This window comes from Ciconia boyciana, chromosome 2, assembly GCF_034638445.1.
Source record: "Ciconia boyciana chromosome 2, ASM3463844v1, whole genome shotgun sequence".
Classification (NCBI taxonomy): domain Eukaryota; kingdom Metazoa; phylum Chordata; class Aves; order Ciconiiformes; family Ciconiidae; genus Ciconia; species Ciconia boyciana.
The window spans coordinates 112,842,375-112,860,907 of record NC_132935.1 but is presented as its reverse complement, the minus strand read 5'-3'; the positions used below and the strand labels follow the sequence as shown (position 1 = coordinate 112,860,907).

The following is an 18,533-nucleotide window of genomic DNA, read 5'->3' as shown; positions in this document are numbered from 1 at the left end:
GGTGAAGTTCCAAAACACTGGAGCTGCCCACTGTCCTAGGTATTTGCCCATACTATCCTACACACCCTGCCACTCATAACTATCCAGCCTCGGGGCACATCTCTGGGTGGTATTCTAAAATAGTTGTTTAAGGTTAAACAAGACCTGAAACACATTCAGGAGACACAGCAATAGGAACATGCTGGTTTGAACATCCCAAGGATATTCAAAATTCTCAAGAGCTATTGTAACTAGCCTGGAGGAGAAGAGGAAGGTGAAGGAGCGGGGGAAAGTGTCCCACCTTGTCTCCCCCATAAATTGGCTCTCCAAGGAGAAAAGGTAAAGAGTATAATTATTAATAGTTTCTGAGAGATGATTCCCAAAGTACAAAGGTGATGGCAATGCTGAGTACAAATACCAGATTAGTCTCACGACCAGTAATTTTATCATACCATAAGTCAGTGTTACACAGTACTGCAAAATGATAACCTTAATCCGGCCCCCAGAGATGATAAACAGCACAACAGGGAACACAGACAGCAAGGAAGGTGTCACATAACACAACTCTGAGAACAAGCACAACAACTCTGAGAGCAAATAAATCAACTTGTGGCCAGCAGCTATTAACCTAATAATGAATGTTTATAACAAATTTGTTTTAACACGCTCTGGTCAGATCTGTCATTATCTCAACCCTTCAAGCCTCATGTTGAGTGCCAAAAGGGACTGTCGTGGTTTAACCTGGCAGGCAGCTAAACACCACACAGCCATTCGCTCACTCCCCCCTCCCAGTGGGATGGGGGAGAGAATCGGAAAAAAAAGTAAAACTCGTGGGTTGAGACAAAGACAATTTAATAGGACAGAAAAGGAAGGGAAAATAACAATAATGATAAAAGAATATACAAAGCAAGTGATGCACAATGCCACTGCTCACCACCCACTGACTGATGACCAACCAGATCCCGAGCAGCGGACATGCCCCCCTGGCCAACTCCCCCCAGTTTTTTTGTTCAGCGTGACATTGTATGGCATGGAATATCCCTTTGGCCAGTTGGTGTCAGCTGTCCTGGCTGTGTCCCCTCCCAGCTTCTTGTGCACCTCCAGCATCCTCACTGGCAGGGCAGTATGAGAAGCTGAAAAGTCCTTGACTTAGTGTAAGCACTGCTCAGCAACAACTAAAACATCAGTGTGCTATCAGCATTATTCTCATACTAAATCCAAAACACAGCACTATACCAGCTACTAGGAAGAAAATTAACTCTATCCTAGCCAAAACCAGGACACTTATACTTTTATTTCTCTGTGTCGCAGGACACTGAGTGGAACTAGCTTCCTCAGTAGCATCACACTGGAGATGGCCAGCTCAAAAGCAGCTACTTTTGTCAGCAGCCACCCTGAGGGTATTAACACCCAAGACTGGTCAAGTCTAGACTGGCTACGTTTAGCATTCTATCAGAAGTGCAATAAACAACTGCTATACACACTGTCATGTCTTTTAAAACAAATAAGTCTCATCCTTCAGAAAGGAATCTTTATTAGATTTACAAAGTTCGTTATCAATATCATCTTGCCCCCATGGGAAAAAATACTTAGTTTTGCCTTCATGTTTTGTTCATCATATTATGCCCCTGTTATGTCATTCTGTGTTTTTAATAGTACTGCATTTTTATTGTTAATGGAAACAAAGGGCTGTAGCTCTGTCATTAATGTCAACATGTATAAAAAACATTGTCCTCCAGAACTCAGTTGCTTTGGACTTTCTAACTAGGAAAACATTTTCTAATGCAAATAATATTTTATTAATGCCAGAACTCTGAATAATTCTGACAAGCAAATTCTGCTATTATTTTGTATATGTGCACGCAAATGCCTGCCTTCCATATAGAGGAAAATGCCATCCAGGTATATTATGCCATTTGAAAGGAAAACAGCTCTACAAATCAGCAGTATGCTAGCTTCTTAGGAATCAAACCTTTCCAAATCCTCCCTATGATTTTAAAGGTTGTTAGGGTTTAGAAAATGCACATCTGTGTTATCAGTCTTTTATGAAAAGACTTCATCAGTGCTACCTGAAACTAGCTGTTCCATTGCTGCTAATAAAAACTCTACAGTGACTTGGCCCAGTGGTCCAGCTGTATATCAGCAAAAAGCATTTAGGGAGGGTATGAGACAGATGTGGCACAATATGCTTCTGAGATGACTGGAAAAAGGAAGCGGTGAATCACTGAATATATGTCTCGTGCCAGTCAACATAACCTGGTCAAACCAGAAAGTTCCCAGTAGGACAGGAACATCCCTGATGGTGAGAATCTGTGGTTCTTCAAATACCAACAAGTAGTAAAAGACAGAACAACCTAGAAGCATCTAGTCTTTCTTGTCAGTGACTAAGCCTCTGGAAGGCACAGAAAAGTATGTTCCTTATTTAGCAGTTGTTTGAAATGTGTTGGGAGTCTTTTGAGGCTTCCTTTTAAGAGCCAATTACACTCTAGAAAAGTAATATTTTTCTAAAATCAGAGATGAAAAAAATATTGTTGTGCATGGTTGTTTAGTATGTCTTTGAAATTAGAAACTATGTTTCTGTGTTTTTCTTAAAAGCATATAAACTTTGCCTAATATTGTTGTCAAATTATGGTACACAGGGCAATTTTTTAAGAGAAAAGGTCAGTAATAGTTGCAAACACAAATTACATTTTCTAAATAATCACAAGATGTAGTATGCATTCAAACAGCAAGTGTTACCAAACCTGGATGGTGAAAGAGTTAAAAGAAAAAAAAAAAAAAAGAATTGTTTTGATGATTTTGATGTTTCTGCATAATGTCACAAATAATTTTGTTAAAAAATGTTTGAAAATGCCACATGTAAATTCACTTAGCAGAATTACAGCAAGGTCCTCTACTTGATCTTTCACAAAAATAGACTCAGAGTTCCTGCAAAGTCTGATGGGGGGGGAGGAGGGGAACCACCAACATTGGAAACTCTGCCCTTTCATTGACGAACAATGCTGTATTACATACTATAGTAGTAATACCCTTCATGTTTAGCGTTCTCCCATAATGAGATATTTTTTCCCCTAGAATTTTCCAGTTTTCAACTTTTTTGAGAAAACACATAGAATATGATAGGATCCTATCAAGTCAAGAGAAACTGAGCTATTTGCTATGTCTAGATGATTGTGATAAAACAGTATTCAGTCACAACCCTTTACCTCATTAAGAGGTGACATTAACAAACTCTTACTGAAATCAGTGACATTAAAGAGGCCTGCTAAGGTACCTTAAACATAATACCTTTAGAATTGGTCATGAAATGCAACTGTCAGACAACAGGATACCCACTCTGTAGAAAAGTGATTGATACTGGAGAACAAAAAAGGAAACTTCTTCCTATGCTTCTATGTCAAAAAAGACAAGAAAAACAATACGCATTTGGAGAGTAATGAAGTTGTAGAAAGATCATTCAGTCTAAGGATGGGGCTGACATCCTTCTCAAAAGAAGGTACACGGGCAACATAGCTGCTAGTGAAAAGTTCAAAAGAGAAGGAAGGAACAATCGCAGTCCCAGAAACAGCTGATAAAGTACTTAGGCTTTCTACTTTAAATGAAATTAATTTAATCTACAGCATACACGTTACTGTTTGTGACTGCACAAGCATGTGTTTGACTTGTATGAGCTAACAGCATTCAAGAAATAAATGGCTGGACCATACAAGACCTTCTGTACCTGAACTCATACTCCCAACTAAACTTTGTGCGTTTTTCTGCACTGAGCTACACAGTTATTGCAAGCTACAAGCTTGAAAGAATAATTGAATTAAATGGTCATGCTTTACTCAGTTTTGAGCTTATAAAAATTAATCATGCATGATACTACAATTGTTTAAAACTCCCATATATCATCCATACTCCAAGCAACATTTCTAGTAATAATGAATGCCTCCCACATCCATCTAATCTCTTTGTTTAAGTAAAAATTTAAGCAATGCTCCCTTCAAAGGAAAGTTAGATACAGTGGATACAAAGACAATGTGTAAAACACCTATGAGAGGTTTTTTGGTTTCAGTCGTGTCAGACAAAAAACTTTTCTAGACCTATGGAATAACGGCTCTGACACCACAATTTTTGCCTGTCTAGGCAAGCTACCTCACTTCTCATCCAGCGACAGACACACCCAGGTACATAATGATTCCAGCCAAGGAAGGGTCCTAATCTTCAGTAGCTCCACAGTTCCCATTGGGAACACTGCAGGTCACAAACAACCTAATAAGCACAGTATCAGAACAAACATCATAAGACATATTTTCCAAGCCTTTATAACATCCAAAAAGCCAGACTCAAAAGGCTGAGTTACTCCCACAACTACTGTAAAAACCTCTGATTTCCAAATCATCTGCAGTTAAAATGAAAAGACAGGTAGCAGAAGAAGGGCTATTAAATTGGGTGTAGACATCCAAGTCTTAAGAGCAAAATCCCGAAGGATGTCACTTTTCTCCAGTTTTTCCACTAGGCAGAGCTAGGGGTTAACTTAAGGCATTTAAGCCATAGGACTGCACCACCCATTTGGGTGGGAGGTCCCATGGAGGGGAAGGAAACTGTCCCCTGCATAGACACTCACTCCTATCAAAACCTTAATTTTTACTTTGTTTTTTGGAGCCTACACTTATAGTAGCCTGCTTGCTTTTGTACAAAACACAGGATTTCAGCTTCAAATTTAACAGGCACAGTGACACTCTGCAAATACGAACACACAGCTACCCAGATCTTTACTCTAAATTCTGTTGCTTCATTTCATTTCCCAACTAAGTCTTCTTTCATAGTCTGACAGTGACAACTAAAATGATGTAGTTAAAGTAATAAACAGGGAATTTTAAGTAGCCTGTCAAAATAAGTGACATTTATATCATCTTAGTCTTAAACTCTCATGTAAAGTTCCATTCAAAGTTACTTCATTATACAATCAAATGCTAAAAGTTACCTTCCCCATTGAAAGATGCTGCATTATCTCTCACAGCAGTTAGTGGGCTCCACATTATTTCTGGCTATAGCATTTAATGCTTAACAACAGCTGTTTCTTCATTAGAAATATGCTTTTCTTGTTAGCGATTAAACTCTCAAAAGCACATCGAGTCAACAGAAACCTCTGACATTTTGTTTGCAACCTGCGGAGTTATCAGCAAAACCAACAGGCCACTGACTGACCTTCAAGCAAGCAACACTCTTGCTCCAGAGGCTGGAGAGTGCTGTAACTTTAATACACCCAAAGGCAACAATACTACCACAGAAGAAACTCCCTTTTAATTTTTCAAGGCAGAAGAGACGACCTAGTGATTTTGGATTTCTGCTACTCCGATTAAAAAAACATACAGAAATGTTTAGTGCTACACAATGTGAGACAATTAGAAAAAAATGGTGAGGCCTGGAAAGAAATACATGGTAAAATGAAACGCTGCGAGAAGGGGCCTCTACTTAAAGTTTCATTCTTTCTGAAATTCCAGCAGTTTTGAATAGCTCACAAATGTTGCATGCTAAAAGGACTTCAATTTCTTTGCACTAATAGAGGCTTTAGAACACTGTTTACATTGTTTTCTAGACTCATGCATCACCTCTGAAACACCTCTGATGCATTAAACATTTAAAACCCCCTACTTGTAAAATAGGTGACATTTCCCCTTCTCACAGAATATCACTGGCACCAGCCAAGACTTCTTACAATTTTTGCTTTAAGCTTGATGTTTATTAGAAGACCAGAATGGGGGCAGGTTTTCTTGCCCTTTGAAAGGTTTTTGATTTGTTACTTAACTAAACATGTTTGTATAGCTTTCTTCATATCTACAAGTCCTTAATCCACAAGATGTCAGTTGAGGCAATAATTATATTAATAAATTGTAGACAGTCTAAGAAGAAAAGAAAGATGGAGAGGCACTTGGAATTAACATGCTGTGAATCAGTCCTGCATCATCCTTTGTCAGTGGCATTAGCAGGCTTTTTTTTTTCCCCTTCTTGTTGCCTTTTAGTAATAATTTTCAGTGCATTTGACACATTTCATCTCACTCAATGCACTGAACCTTAATACAAGAGAACACCAGTTTGTCAAACATACGTTATTTGAGGATGCATATCAGTTAATCTTAGGTGGCTGACATTGTCAAAGACAGCCACACTGGCAAGAGCTAAAAACATGCTAGGCAAGGAGGAAGGCGGGATCATGCGAGAGCACAAGTGTGGCCGCTGATACCAGCGCCACCCAAGGCCAAAGCCCCCAAATTCCCATCTCTCAATTCTCCCCAAACCAAGAGTCTCTCACACCAGTTTCAAAGCACACATTTCTACTGCTGTTGACAAGAGGAGTTGCAAACCTGAAAAGACTAGTCGTCCACCTGGCATAGGATCCAGCATCAGATATTTTAAGAGCAGGATGAGAGAAAGACTCTTCTGAAAAGACTTTTTAGTTGTCTATGTTAGGTTCACAGAAGCCACTGTGAATATTTATGGGTCAAAGTAGAGCACATGATTAAGTCTTTGCAGCACTAGGGCTGTTCATTTGCAGTTCAAGATACCCACATTGTTTTGCTGCTATGGACATAACAGGTGAAGTCCTAAAAGGTTTTTTTAAACAACAAACAAACAAAAAAAGCATGTCACAATAGCAGAACTTCTAGGGATGCCAGGCTTTACATTTTCATGTTTCTTACAGTTGTTTTTAGCAATTTAAAATGCTAAATGCATTCAGCCTTCAACAGAAGGGCCATAATTCAGAAATTGGCCATTCTGGAGATTATACAACATACCTGTGAGTTTTCTTCCTCAAAGTTCACAGGAGCTGGAGACATGATAAAGTAATTATGCTGCAAATTCTCTGAGATCAGTCTCTATTTCTGTTTTACAATTTGGCTAAAATCCAGGTGTGAGCCAATATGAAAAATAAATTATTTATTATAAAACCAAAATTCTTATTTCTTCAATTTCCAAGCCCATTTATATTATTGAACATGACTACCTAAGATTAGGTAAGAAAAATGGAAATCAAGAGGACTATGGTAACAGTAATGGTATTTTCTACATATACTTAATATGAACTTGCCACTAAAATAAATTTTAAAAAAGGTTAAAATAAAAATCCAACTCTCTTTTCTGGTTTATTTCACATACTAACACTATTTCAAATCTAGTGACTTTTAAAGTTTCCTGTGTATGGTTTATTTTTTCTATTCACACATTTAACATACTTAGATGTATAGAAAAGTAATTAATTTTTCTATTCCCCAACTTGGCTTTAAAAAAAAAACAAACAAACCCCTGAAAAATACAGATAAAGGCTCAAATGCAGAACAATTCCTTGAATTACATAACTGATTTCTTCCAGACAAAGGCTTCACGTTGCTATCCTTACTATTCATTTCTGCCATCTCATGTGACAGAAAACATCTGCTGAAAAGATTCTTTCAAAAAGAAAAATATGTAAAAGTCACTCCCTGGGTACACTGTTTACTGCAAACAATTACAAGATTTCAGTAGTAATATTGCTTGCTCTTTAATGAGGGACTATTTTATTTTTTTTTTATTACTCAGAACAATTTTTATACATTACTAATTTCCAGAAATTAGTAGCAACAGACACTTCTCCTATTTACAATTTCAAGGTAAAACCATATCTGCCATTCCACCAGTGGAAACACTTCTCAGAAGGAATTTGTTCATTTTGGACCCAACAAAGAACCAGAGAAAATACCATTAAAGAAAATACTCTTTGCCCCAGCACATTTACAAGAAATGCTTTGCATCTATAGGACTTCAGGAAGTGACTCACTTTCTTCTCAAGAAAGGGTTAGGTTTTATTTGGGATTTACAACATGGCAATGCTCTAATGCAAATCCCCCAGGAGGAGAGACAGTAAACAGACATTGGTGGAAGAGAACAGAAGGAAGACCCCACCAGACATTCTGATAGCGATGCCTCTAGTCTGCAGTCCAAGATCTTGAAAAGTTCAGGTTAGAAGGAAAATATTCTAACGTACAGCAGCCAGTTCAGAATAAACCATCTATGGGTTCAACAGCTGACAACATTCATTCAGAAAACTTCTCTGTTTAAGCAGCCAAGCATGTCACAGAGCTGCTTTGTTTCTCACATAGGGAGCCCATTCTGTTCTACAATACTTAGTAGTTCCTTGGAAAACTTGTCTTTTACAGACAAGTGGTCCTAGATCAAAATCATTTTTCTTCAAACTATAAAAAAGAAAAAAAGAAGCCCCTTTCCACCTGATCCATTATATAATTTATCTGTTGCACTGGAAACATGTACGTTACAAAAAGAGACAGAAACATTAAGAACAGAATCAAGAAACATTTCTTTTTCCTATTCTCCATCTCAAAAAGCAGTTTGTACTCAACAGTTTAAAAAGAAATCATTGACATCTCTATAAGATGACACAAAAGGCACAAAGGCACAAAAATCTTCATCCTGAAGCAGGTCAAGTTTGGAAAAGGGAAAACCATGTAAGCAATGTAGAGCAGAAAGTGCTTTATATAGCCCAACCTTAATTTTATCATAAGAAACCACCCTCCCAGCAGGCACTGGTAGGACTTTTTATTAAGGAAAAGCAAAGAAAAGAATAGCACATTTGGGTGCGCAGGTATAAACAGGATGCAGGGATTTTGCTTTATAGTCTTTAGTAGACAACAGGTCACCTTGTTCCTTGCTTTACACCTAGGCAGTGCCCTAAGTCTTTACAGAAAGAGGAGGATTTCACCTTTGGGAACTAGTGTGGGAGGACAGGGTGTTGGTGATGTACTTAGGAAAAAAAATGGAAGTGTTCATTTGTAGAACTACCAAGTACCTGACACAGAGTGGAACGAACACAAGTCTAAGACATTTAATGCCTGACTCGATAGAAAATCTCCACTTCGTTTGAGTGAGTCTTTGAGTCAGTCTTTTACTGCAGAGGTGGAAGAGAAGAATTCAGGTACACTTTAATCCAGCCTGCCCCAAATGGATTACTTCAGAGAAAAATAAACTATATCTTTAGCAAGTAGCATACATGTAAAATAATCAGAACTGTAAGGGAGACACCAAAAACTTTTCCTCTTTTGAAATGCAGTCAGCATTTCCTCTGTGGGGCTGATGAACGCAGAAAGTTAAAAGAAACAGAAGAACGTAATTAGCTTGACTTTCATTAATACCCAGTAAGGTCATTGTCAATCTGACCAATGCTATATATAAGGTTTTGGCTGTGACTCCCCCCCCCCCGCCTTGCACAACTGCATAATTAGATTTTTCAAAAATATAAACAAAACCTTTCACCCCTCCCATGCAGCTAGCTGTGTCAGCTTTAGAACATACGTTCTCTTTGCAAACATGCCAACATCTTGTGATGGATACTCTGACAAGTGCTGACACTGCTATGAAAAACCAATGCTTGGCTACTAGACTTTGTCACAATGCCAGGAGAAATAAAAATTGCTAATTCTCGTCCTCCCACCTCCTGTGGAAGACAGGGAATTTGAAAATGAGATATTAAAAAGCAAAACAAACAAACAAAATCAATAAATATCCACAATTAAAAGGAACATTTAGTACTCTAGAACAGAGCTTTAAATTTAGCATTTCATTCATTCTCTAATATCAGGAACCACAATAAGGAAAAAGTCTGTTTCTTCTCCTTCAATCAGTACAATCCCTTAAGAGTCCAAGCTTCAAAACATTCACATAAAATATTAGCGTTATATATTTGCAGTAGATAAACCGAACCAGCAAGGCAATCAATCAATTTTCAATTACTTGTGGCAACTAGATAAGATGATAGTGCACACACTACAACTGACAATAGTCACCTAATGAGCAGGGGCTCATGCCTATGGAAGTCACGAATCTCCGGGTTACATAATTAATAATAGCCATTTACAATCATAAATAAGTATCTCCTCTTCTGTCTTCATGAAGAAAGTTTATTGTGTGTGAACTGAGATGTGCTCATCACAAAACCATCCAGTGTAACTTCTTTTTGCAAGGAACATACACTGCCTCTTATGTTATAGGGAGGGAGTTCACGAAATGCATTAGTAAAATTTCAGGTGTAGCAAGAGCATTAACTTATTTATTACTTAGTACATCACAGCATTTTTACATCCCAGTAGATGTGTTCTGAATAATGTCATACTTACAACATCAAACTTCTGTGTGATGTTCCCCTGGACATCAAGTAAATAAACTTTGCCATAATGCGTTCCCAATGCCAAAAACTGTAAAAGAGAGAGACTGATTACATAAACACAAAGACACCACAACCAAAACTACAGCAATGCTAAATGAACTCCAGGATGTTTAGGAGATTAATGATTAGCAGCACTGGGAAAAAAACCCAGCACCTTCTATAGACAAAGCTTATTTTAATTGCACCTAAAGAATAAAACAGGGCTTCAAGCCCATATTACTGTGATAGTGCAAGTTAGCTGTCAGAATGAGTCATGAGGACCCTCATCCACTGACAACTAATGGTGTCTGCAGTCCGTACACCCTGCCTGATGGACTGTGGCAGCAAATTAAAAATGCGTGAAAGCAAGGACCAGACCTGAAATAGTTTCTAGATCCTTTCTGCAGCTTTGTTTCAATCATAATGGTTTCCTTTGGGCTTTATTTTAATTCTGCTTCATCACTAACATAAAACCAAAACATTCAAACACAGAAAAAGGCCACCAGTAAGCCACTGGTAAAATACTGCTGAATTATGGAAGATCTCTGACAGTGCATTTAAGCACACAGATAACCACTGGGTTTGCTTTCCTTCACATAGTGACACTCCTACATTGAACACTTTCAAGACAAATACACTTTTCCTCAGAAATCTCAGGAGTTTCATTTAAAAAACAGTAGCTAAATAAAGAAATCTCGACACAAATGCATGCTATCACAAACTGATTTTGATACAAACAAGAAGGGAATTGATTCTGAGAGATCTGCTGTTAATTGAACCATGTGAACTACAGCTAAACAGAAAAGGAAGAACTTCGGTACTACTTGATTTATGACAGAGGTTTCTTTTATTCCCCCCCTCCTTTCAGCATTACTCAAACAGTCTAGGCTCCTCAATTCTCTGTATTTCACTGCATGTGAGCATGCTTCATTGCAACCTATAATGAAATGCTCAAATTTACAGGCTCTGCTAAGCGTGTCAGTCAGGCAGCACAATCTTTAAAAAATAACCTTACAGAAAGTCAAGGTTTAAAAGGATTTATCAAAATGGAATTGCTTAAAATGAAATTTCAGTTCAGGCACTTAAAATATGAAGCTACATTAAAAGGAGTCAAAAAAGGGAAAGAAGGGGTTCATTAGAAATTCATCCCCTGCAATGCCTTTCACTCCTGCAAGGTTGCCTTTTTTCAGGAAGAAAAAAGTCCCCCGGGTAAAAAAATCAATACTGGTTAATAAAACATCAGGTGTGCAGACATAACTAGGTATGACTATTCCACTGCACAGGCCTGCTTGAATGCACCAGGTGCCATGACGATTAGTCATCCAGTGCAGACAGCAAGCCTGGTGAAAATATGATGCTTTAGCAGTGAAAAGAAAAAAAATAATTCTGGGGGGAAATTAGTCTGAATACAGAAGCCAGATTTTCAGATTTTCCCAGCAAAGTTAAACTGCTTTAATCAGAGGCATATTTTACATAGTACTGTATAATTTTCCTAATGATGACTCTTTAGCAGGGCTTTCCCTGCTCTTGCAGGGGAAAAAAACAAAACAAAACAAAAAAAAATCCAAAAAACAGAACAAAACAGAAAACAGCCTCGCAAAGCCTATAACCCAGCTTCATTTTTAAGCTCTCTGTTGTAAGAGACCTATTCCTAAAAGACTCCAGTACCTGGCTTCTAACAATATTGATCCTTCTCATAAATAGTATATCTAGTTTGCTGGAAAACTAAAAGTGCTGGGATACTTAAACAGCTTTCCTGTATTGTCACTCTGTGACACCATAGTTAAAGCTGTATCTGCACACACCCTTATAGAAAAATCCTGTTCATCTCTTGGCTTTCAAAATTCACCTGAGGTTCAAGAAAAAAAGGTAACACAAACAGTCCACAGACCAGGAGGAAATGCTTGCCAATTTTCCAAGTATCTGTGTAATTCTAAGTTGTCAAAAACATTTTAAAAAGACTTATTGTTTTCATTCGCACAGTTAAAATACAAGCTTCATCTTAAGAGCCTCTTGAGCCATGGCAACAGTCCTTTCAGTAGGAGAAACACAACACAAGTCAATCTAAAAATACAGCCAAATAATAAGATAGATCCCTGAACAATAACTGTTAAGAAGCTATTACTGGCTGTGAAAAATTATACATTCAGAAAACAGCTATTATGTTTTACATACTAATAGTTACTTGACAAATCATTAACTCATACTTTCAGATGCTCTTCAGCATTCCTCAATATATTAAATTGTTATTCAGTATTTATAAAAGAGAAGAAAACTCAGAAAATAAAAAAAAATGTTTAAATCACTAAAGAAACATATGAAGTTTCTTCCTTGTAAGAATAAAGGAATGATTCTTTGTAAAATTTCTTTACTTTGCATTGTCCATCACTTTCTCCCCTTCATTCTCTTGTATGTCTCAAACCTTACCAGTAGTAGAGCATGTGCATACCCTCTCCTTGTTTTTAACATATTGCATCAGGGAAGGGGAACAGGGAAGTGTTAGTATGAACAGCCCCCCCAAAAAACAAGGAAAGAAAAAAGGAATATTGTCATTACTTTCTTCTACACTGTATCAACAGAAACTCAGCTGTCTTCCACAACTGAATATACGCTAAGCTGGCCCCTGGCATGATCAAGTCTGTCTTCAGTGATTCAAGCTGTACAAATAAGCACAGTATATGCCAATTTCCTTTCTGAATAAAGGAAAGTTGGGACTGCATCCCAATTCTAGTTCATAATACTGTCCATAATTAAAATCGAGTGAACGTTTTCCCAGTAGCTTATGTAAACATCCCATCTAACAAATCAATGCACCTTGAATTCTCACCTCATTTTCTCACTGACGAAGTGTGCACTGTTCAACACAAGTTTACCATTAATTTTGTTCATATTAGTGTTGGCTCACACTGCACCTCTAGATTTGGCAGCACTTCTACACAGAAATATACTGATATATTATAGGCACAGATAAATACATAAAACCAAGCAGAAGTACTATCTCTGCCACAAAGTCACACAATACCTTTTCATGCACCGTCATGCAGCTGGCTGCATCCTTCTGGAGAATTTCAGTCACTCCATTAGAAAGCCGTTCATACTTCAGCTTAGGTTCTTCTTCACTCTCATCTTCCTAAATTTTTAAGAGTGTAAGGAAAAGGGAGCAAGCGAAAAAAACAAACACTTAGAAGTTTATTTTAAATAAAAACAAATTAAAAGATATCCCAAAACTATTGCACAGCAGCAGGCGAAGATGGATCACTATTATCTCTTAACGACAGCCATTACAATCAAAAGCCAAACTTTCACATTTTTATCACTGGAGGGGGCTTGGGTTGTGCTTTTTTGTTATTGATTTCTCTTTTTACTCCAAAGTTGTGGGTGCAAACAAAGACTGCATAGCAGCATAACAATTCAGCTGTAAGAAGTGCTTAGTTGATATCTAAAAAGCAGGAAAAAAATGTACATGTGTACTTTGTTACATAAAGTTAGTAATTTCCAATTTAGAAGAAAAATATAAAAGGGATGGATATGGAAAAACAGATGATGATAAAATAAAGTGTGCCACTGTAGCCACAATTAACTCTAAGCTGAAGCATGCAGGTTACAAGAAACTTCAAGACCTTTACAAGATGCTGCACCTCTGCAGGAAGGATAGAGGCAAAATGCTGTGAACAAAAATAAAAAGAATCCACTAGAAATAAGTTAATTGTATAAAATGCACCAATGGGTTTATGTTTAAAAAAAAAAAAAAAGGAGAGTATAAATATGTTCTTACAAAACTGTCTGGGAAAAGGATCCGGACACAGCATATTCCTATGGATCACCTGTATCACCTACATGTTCAGAACTTTTTCTGGCAAATACCAAAGCTTTCCTCTTTTTTTTCTTTTCAAGCATGTTAGATATTATCACCCAATCACTACTTAGATGCAAAGAAAGATGATGCATCAAGTGGCACAGAGTGAAGAGAATGAAGACCGAGATAAAAAACACAAGCAGCAAATTAATTGATCAAAGAACACCCAACAAGTTTATCTCTTAGGAAAAGAAAATCCAAGGTGCAAAATAGCTTTCTGGTCATAAGCATCTATCTGTAACAGACGGTCTACTGAAGTACAATGCCAGAGAGAGATTTCATAAGCTTCAGTAAGCCTCAGTTAATACTATACATGCATACACATACACAAACCCACATATATCCCTTGGTCCTCACTGGGAAACAGTATACCTGCAATAATAGTCTCACTATTAGTTCTAATGAACACATCAATGTTGAGTGTGTTTCCCACATAAAACACGTCTTTCATTCCTAAGCAACCAGAATATACCAGTGCAGTGCTCTAGTAAAGGAGCGCCTTTACTTCCCACCAACCACTGCTTTCCAATCCCTAGAATAGAAAATAAAAATGCACAGTGTCAGCCTATGGCAGAAGAACTATATTTGTGCAACATTTTCTTGTAGCTAATGATGTGAAAAATAAATTTGGAAAAGAGACATATTAACATGTTAATAAAACATATTTTGTTTAATCTGCCTTTGGAGTACTAAAGCCAGTCTTTCCCAAGTTAAATATTACGGCCATTTACCATGCGTGCTACCATCACACGCGGTAATATGTATATACCCTCATACAAAACACATAAAAGCCATACGGACCTATGGAAACACTCAATATTTAGCCCCATGCTTACATAAATATGCTGCAAAGAAAGGCCCTTTTAAAAATGTTATTTGAGAGTTTTATGACAGAATACAAATGAGATTAATATAGGGATGTCAGCAGTCCACGACGTAGCAGTCTGAAGTGAGGTGTCAAAATGTCCACCAAGAAACAATTTTATTCAGTATATCTAACACTGAACAAAGTTGTTACTAGACAGAATGACAATGTCAAATTACATGGCTGTATATAAATCAGCCAAATTCCTTGTGCCTAGAGATCCTTAATAAATGACTACAGGGTAGACAGAGGAGGTAAAGTCAAAGAAAAAAGCGTACATGTGACGGAAGGAGGGCATAAGGAAGTATGCATCCATTTTACAGCAATTAATACATTGCTGCATTTTATACATTGCTTACAAAGATTACACTTGAAATGCATGGGTAATCATTGAATAAATTCATAAAAGTAAAAATTGAACTCCAGTCATCTAGTTTTTATAAGATCCCATGTGTTGCTGGAGTCTGGACATCAAATGTGCAACCAACGTGAAAAGTTAATTCTAGTCTCTTGAGTAGTTTGCATAAAAGCATTCATCCATGGACCATTAGATAAAGTTACTGTAAATAAGTTTTGCCTGTCTTATTTATGAGTGAAAACTAAGTAATTTTTCCTGCACATGCATATACAAAAAATATATACTTTCAAAAGTCAGTGCACCGAAGCGTTCTGCCAGGCTTCAAAAAAAGTAAATAAAATGAAAACTTCAACTATTAGGCACCATGATGTACCCATTTCACGCTTTTGTGACAGGTATCTTTTATGTTAAGTAAAAGTCAAGCTAAAAGGTGAATTGAAATGCAGTGGGGGGACCTTGCTGTAAACAAAACAAAATGAAAGAGGTGATTTGCAAAAATGCAGGATTTCCCTACTGCTTCAGACTCTACCTCATATATTAAATGCATTTGATGATCTCTTATTCAGAGTATCAGAGTTGAATAATTTTAAAGGTATTTTTCTATCAGGAAAAGCTTTTATGCAGTCTGAACTAACGTAAACACAAGCCAGTGTTAATAAAAAGTCAATCAATAATTTTTGTTAAATTTTAATAATCCTGAAAACCTACAAATAAAACCATCAGCAGCCTGAGTTGAGATGACAGTTAGCTGTGTTTCTATGACAACCTAGAGGAATAGTACAAGTCCTGACTTGCAGCAAAGCTAAGATATAAACAGAGTGACATTTACCCCATACAAAAAAAACTCACGGTTTTCCTCTTTCAAGGTGGGGGGAGGAATTCCTCAGCTAACATGGATTTTTACTAAGTGTATGGCACTTTTAATTAAAGAGAAGTCCTTTAAACCATCCTAGAGGATTCTAAACATTTGAAAAGAAATTTTATAGCACTGCTTCTTGTACTACCGCTTAACACTTCTTCTGTATTTTCTGCCTAAAAAAGAACACAAAGCAAACCAAGCCCAACAACTCTGATTTTTAAAATTCTTGTCAAATGTATTCAGAGAAAAAGAAACATATACTGCACAAAATGTGTAAAGCGCTCCACACATGGCAGCCTTAAATTCTGAAAGGGATGAAGACCCACAGAGATGACAGGAGGAAGCTACCTTCGTGGTGTTGTAAAATAAATAATGACAATTTTTCAACCACAGGAATGCTAATTTGAAACTTATATTCCATTTAGTTTTCTACTTGCCTTTTACTGCTGAAGCTAGTACTCAAATTGCTAAAAAAATGCTGTAAAAAACCTGTAAAGAACAAGTATCCATAAACATTTCCTATTGAAAGCACATTTCCAATTGAATGAAATACTCTAAATTAACCAGTAAGACTGATACAAATCCCTTCCTACTAAGGGCTCTTCCATTTGTCACTGCTGAACTCCTGAACTGAAAACAAATTCTTCTTCCCACACCTAACACCTAGTAGGCCTGAAACTCACTACCAACTCTTCTTCTGGAACAGATTTACAAAACTGAGGAGAGCTGCAAATGTGCAATAAGCTCTCAAAAGGCCAGTGCCACTGCGAGGGATGCTCATCTGCCTTTCTGAATGCAGGTTCACAACCTTCTTCAGGTATTCTGCCCCATCTTTCCCAGCTTTGCCTACAGCAACAACTGTGGTGGAATTGTGAGTAGAAAAAATAATAAATCTGAAAATCGGTCCTCGCAAAGAAAATTTCCAGAAGCAACCTGTGGGCAGTTCCCGGAGTTATTCCATTAGCCCACAGTTGCTCCTGCAGCAGAAGATCTGCCCACAGGACAGTCTGTCACATGAACTACATGCTCTACTGATTGTGGATACTCTAATTATGTAACGGGCACTGACAGCAAAGTGTCATCCTTCCCACACGATTTGCCCTCGAAGTTTTTCAAAGCCTTTATGGAAATAAACGGTGCATACATTACAAGGCAAGTGCCCTTCCTCTTTGCTGCACATCTTCTGTCCAGTCCTAGCTAGAATTCCAATTACTATAGGTGCCCATTCCAGCCTTGTTTACGCCAGCGAGTTTTGACCGTGCAAAGCATTTAAACTCAAATACAAAGATACCTGAGGTCCATCACTCAATTTCAAAGAAGCTACACTCACACCCTACTGCAACAAGGCCCCAATGTCATAGGTCTTCCTAAAAGGTGATGTCTTAAAAAAAAAAAGACAAAACAAAAACAAAAAAACCACAGCTCATTCTCATTTTTTTCATGTTTTCTTTCAAGTTCACATCGATTTCAGAGATTATAAGAAAAATGTTAAATTAGCTCATTTCCTCCTAGCTTAAAGGCCGTTAAAAGTGCTCTGCCTCCCTGTATCCAAATAGTTAACATTTAGGAAACATTCTAAAATCTCATTAAAAAAAAAAAAGAAAAAAAACCATTCTGCTGCCAAAGTGCAAACCCAACATTACTGCTAAAACATGAGGAGAGGCTACTTAGCAATTTGTGAGAGTAACTTTTCTTGACATTTAATATGGGCCAGATCTTTGGAAACCCACATAGAACCTACTAAGAAATCAGCATTTTTATTTATTTAAATAGTCATCACCATCACACAGAAGAAAAAATTAAACTAACTAGTTAGAGCTCCAGAATTATTAGTTTACAAACTATGTGAAAATCTCCAGTAGAACCAAAGAAACCAAGTCCATTTATTTTTGAGTTAAAATAAAGGCTCACAGAACATCCTCAGTTATGCAAAAATGAATAAACACCTCCTTAGCGCTCTGCTGGGGGAAGTTTCACTTATTACAGAAATTCAACAACATTAAAAAAACCAAAAACAAACAAAAAAACAAACCATAAAAAGACCTCAAGCCCCAGAATGCAGTCTCCAGGGAGAATTATTTACTTCTATATGTACAGAAGCACAAAGTGCAGCAAAATACCCAGCAGAACTCAGCTGCCAAGATCATGTATTACCTTTTTGGTCCTGACATCTTGACTTGATCCAAAGCATAACCATCTCCAACTGTTAATTTTTTTTAATGGAAACGATGTCTTAATCAGGGGGTCAGACTGGTTGTCTCGGTTTTGTTTTCAAGGGCGTGTGGGATGGTGGACTGGGAAGGATCTTTCCCCTCCAAATCCCCTAACTGACACTGGAGCAATGAGTACTTCTCCGAGTGGCTGGTACCCCGCTGAGAAGCAGAATGGGTGACTTCTAACCACACTGCTACGAAAGATGCATCATCAGTGGGA

At 37.4% G+C, this 18,533-nt stretch overlaps 1 protein-coding gene across 1 annotated transcript in view; it reads right to left on the bottom strand.

Moving 5' to 3' along the window:
• The window catches only part of VPS41 (VPS41 subunit of HOPS complex), a 119,801-nt gene that overhangs the window by 85,782 nt on the left and 15,486 nt on the right, over positions 1–18,533 (bottom strand). Inside the window, exons 3-4 of the mRNA XM_072853580.1 lie at positions 13,185–13,292; positions 10,134–10,211 (exon numbers count right to left, since the gene is read on the bottom strand). Of these exons, the coding sequence (XP_072709681.1) occupies positions 10,134–10,211; positions 13,185–13,292 (186 nt within the window). The remainder of the gene's footprint in view (positions 1–10,133; positions 10,212–13,184; positions 13,293–18,533) is intronic.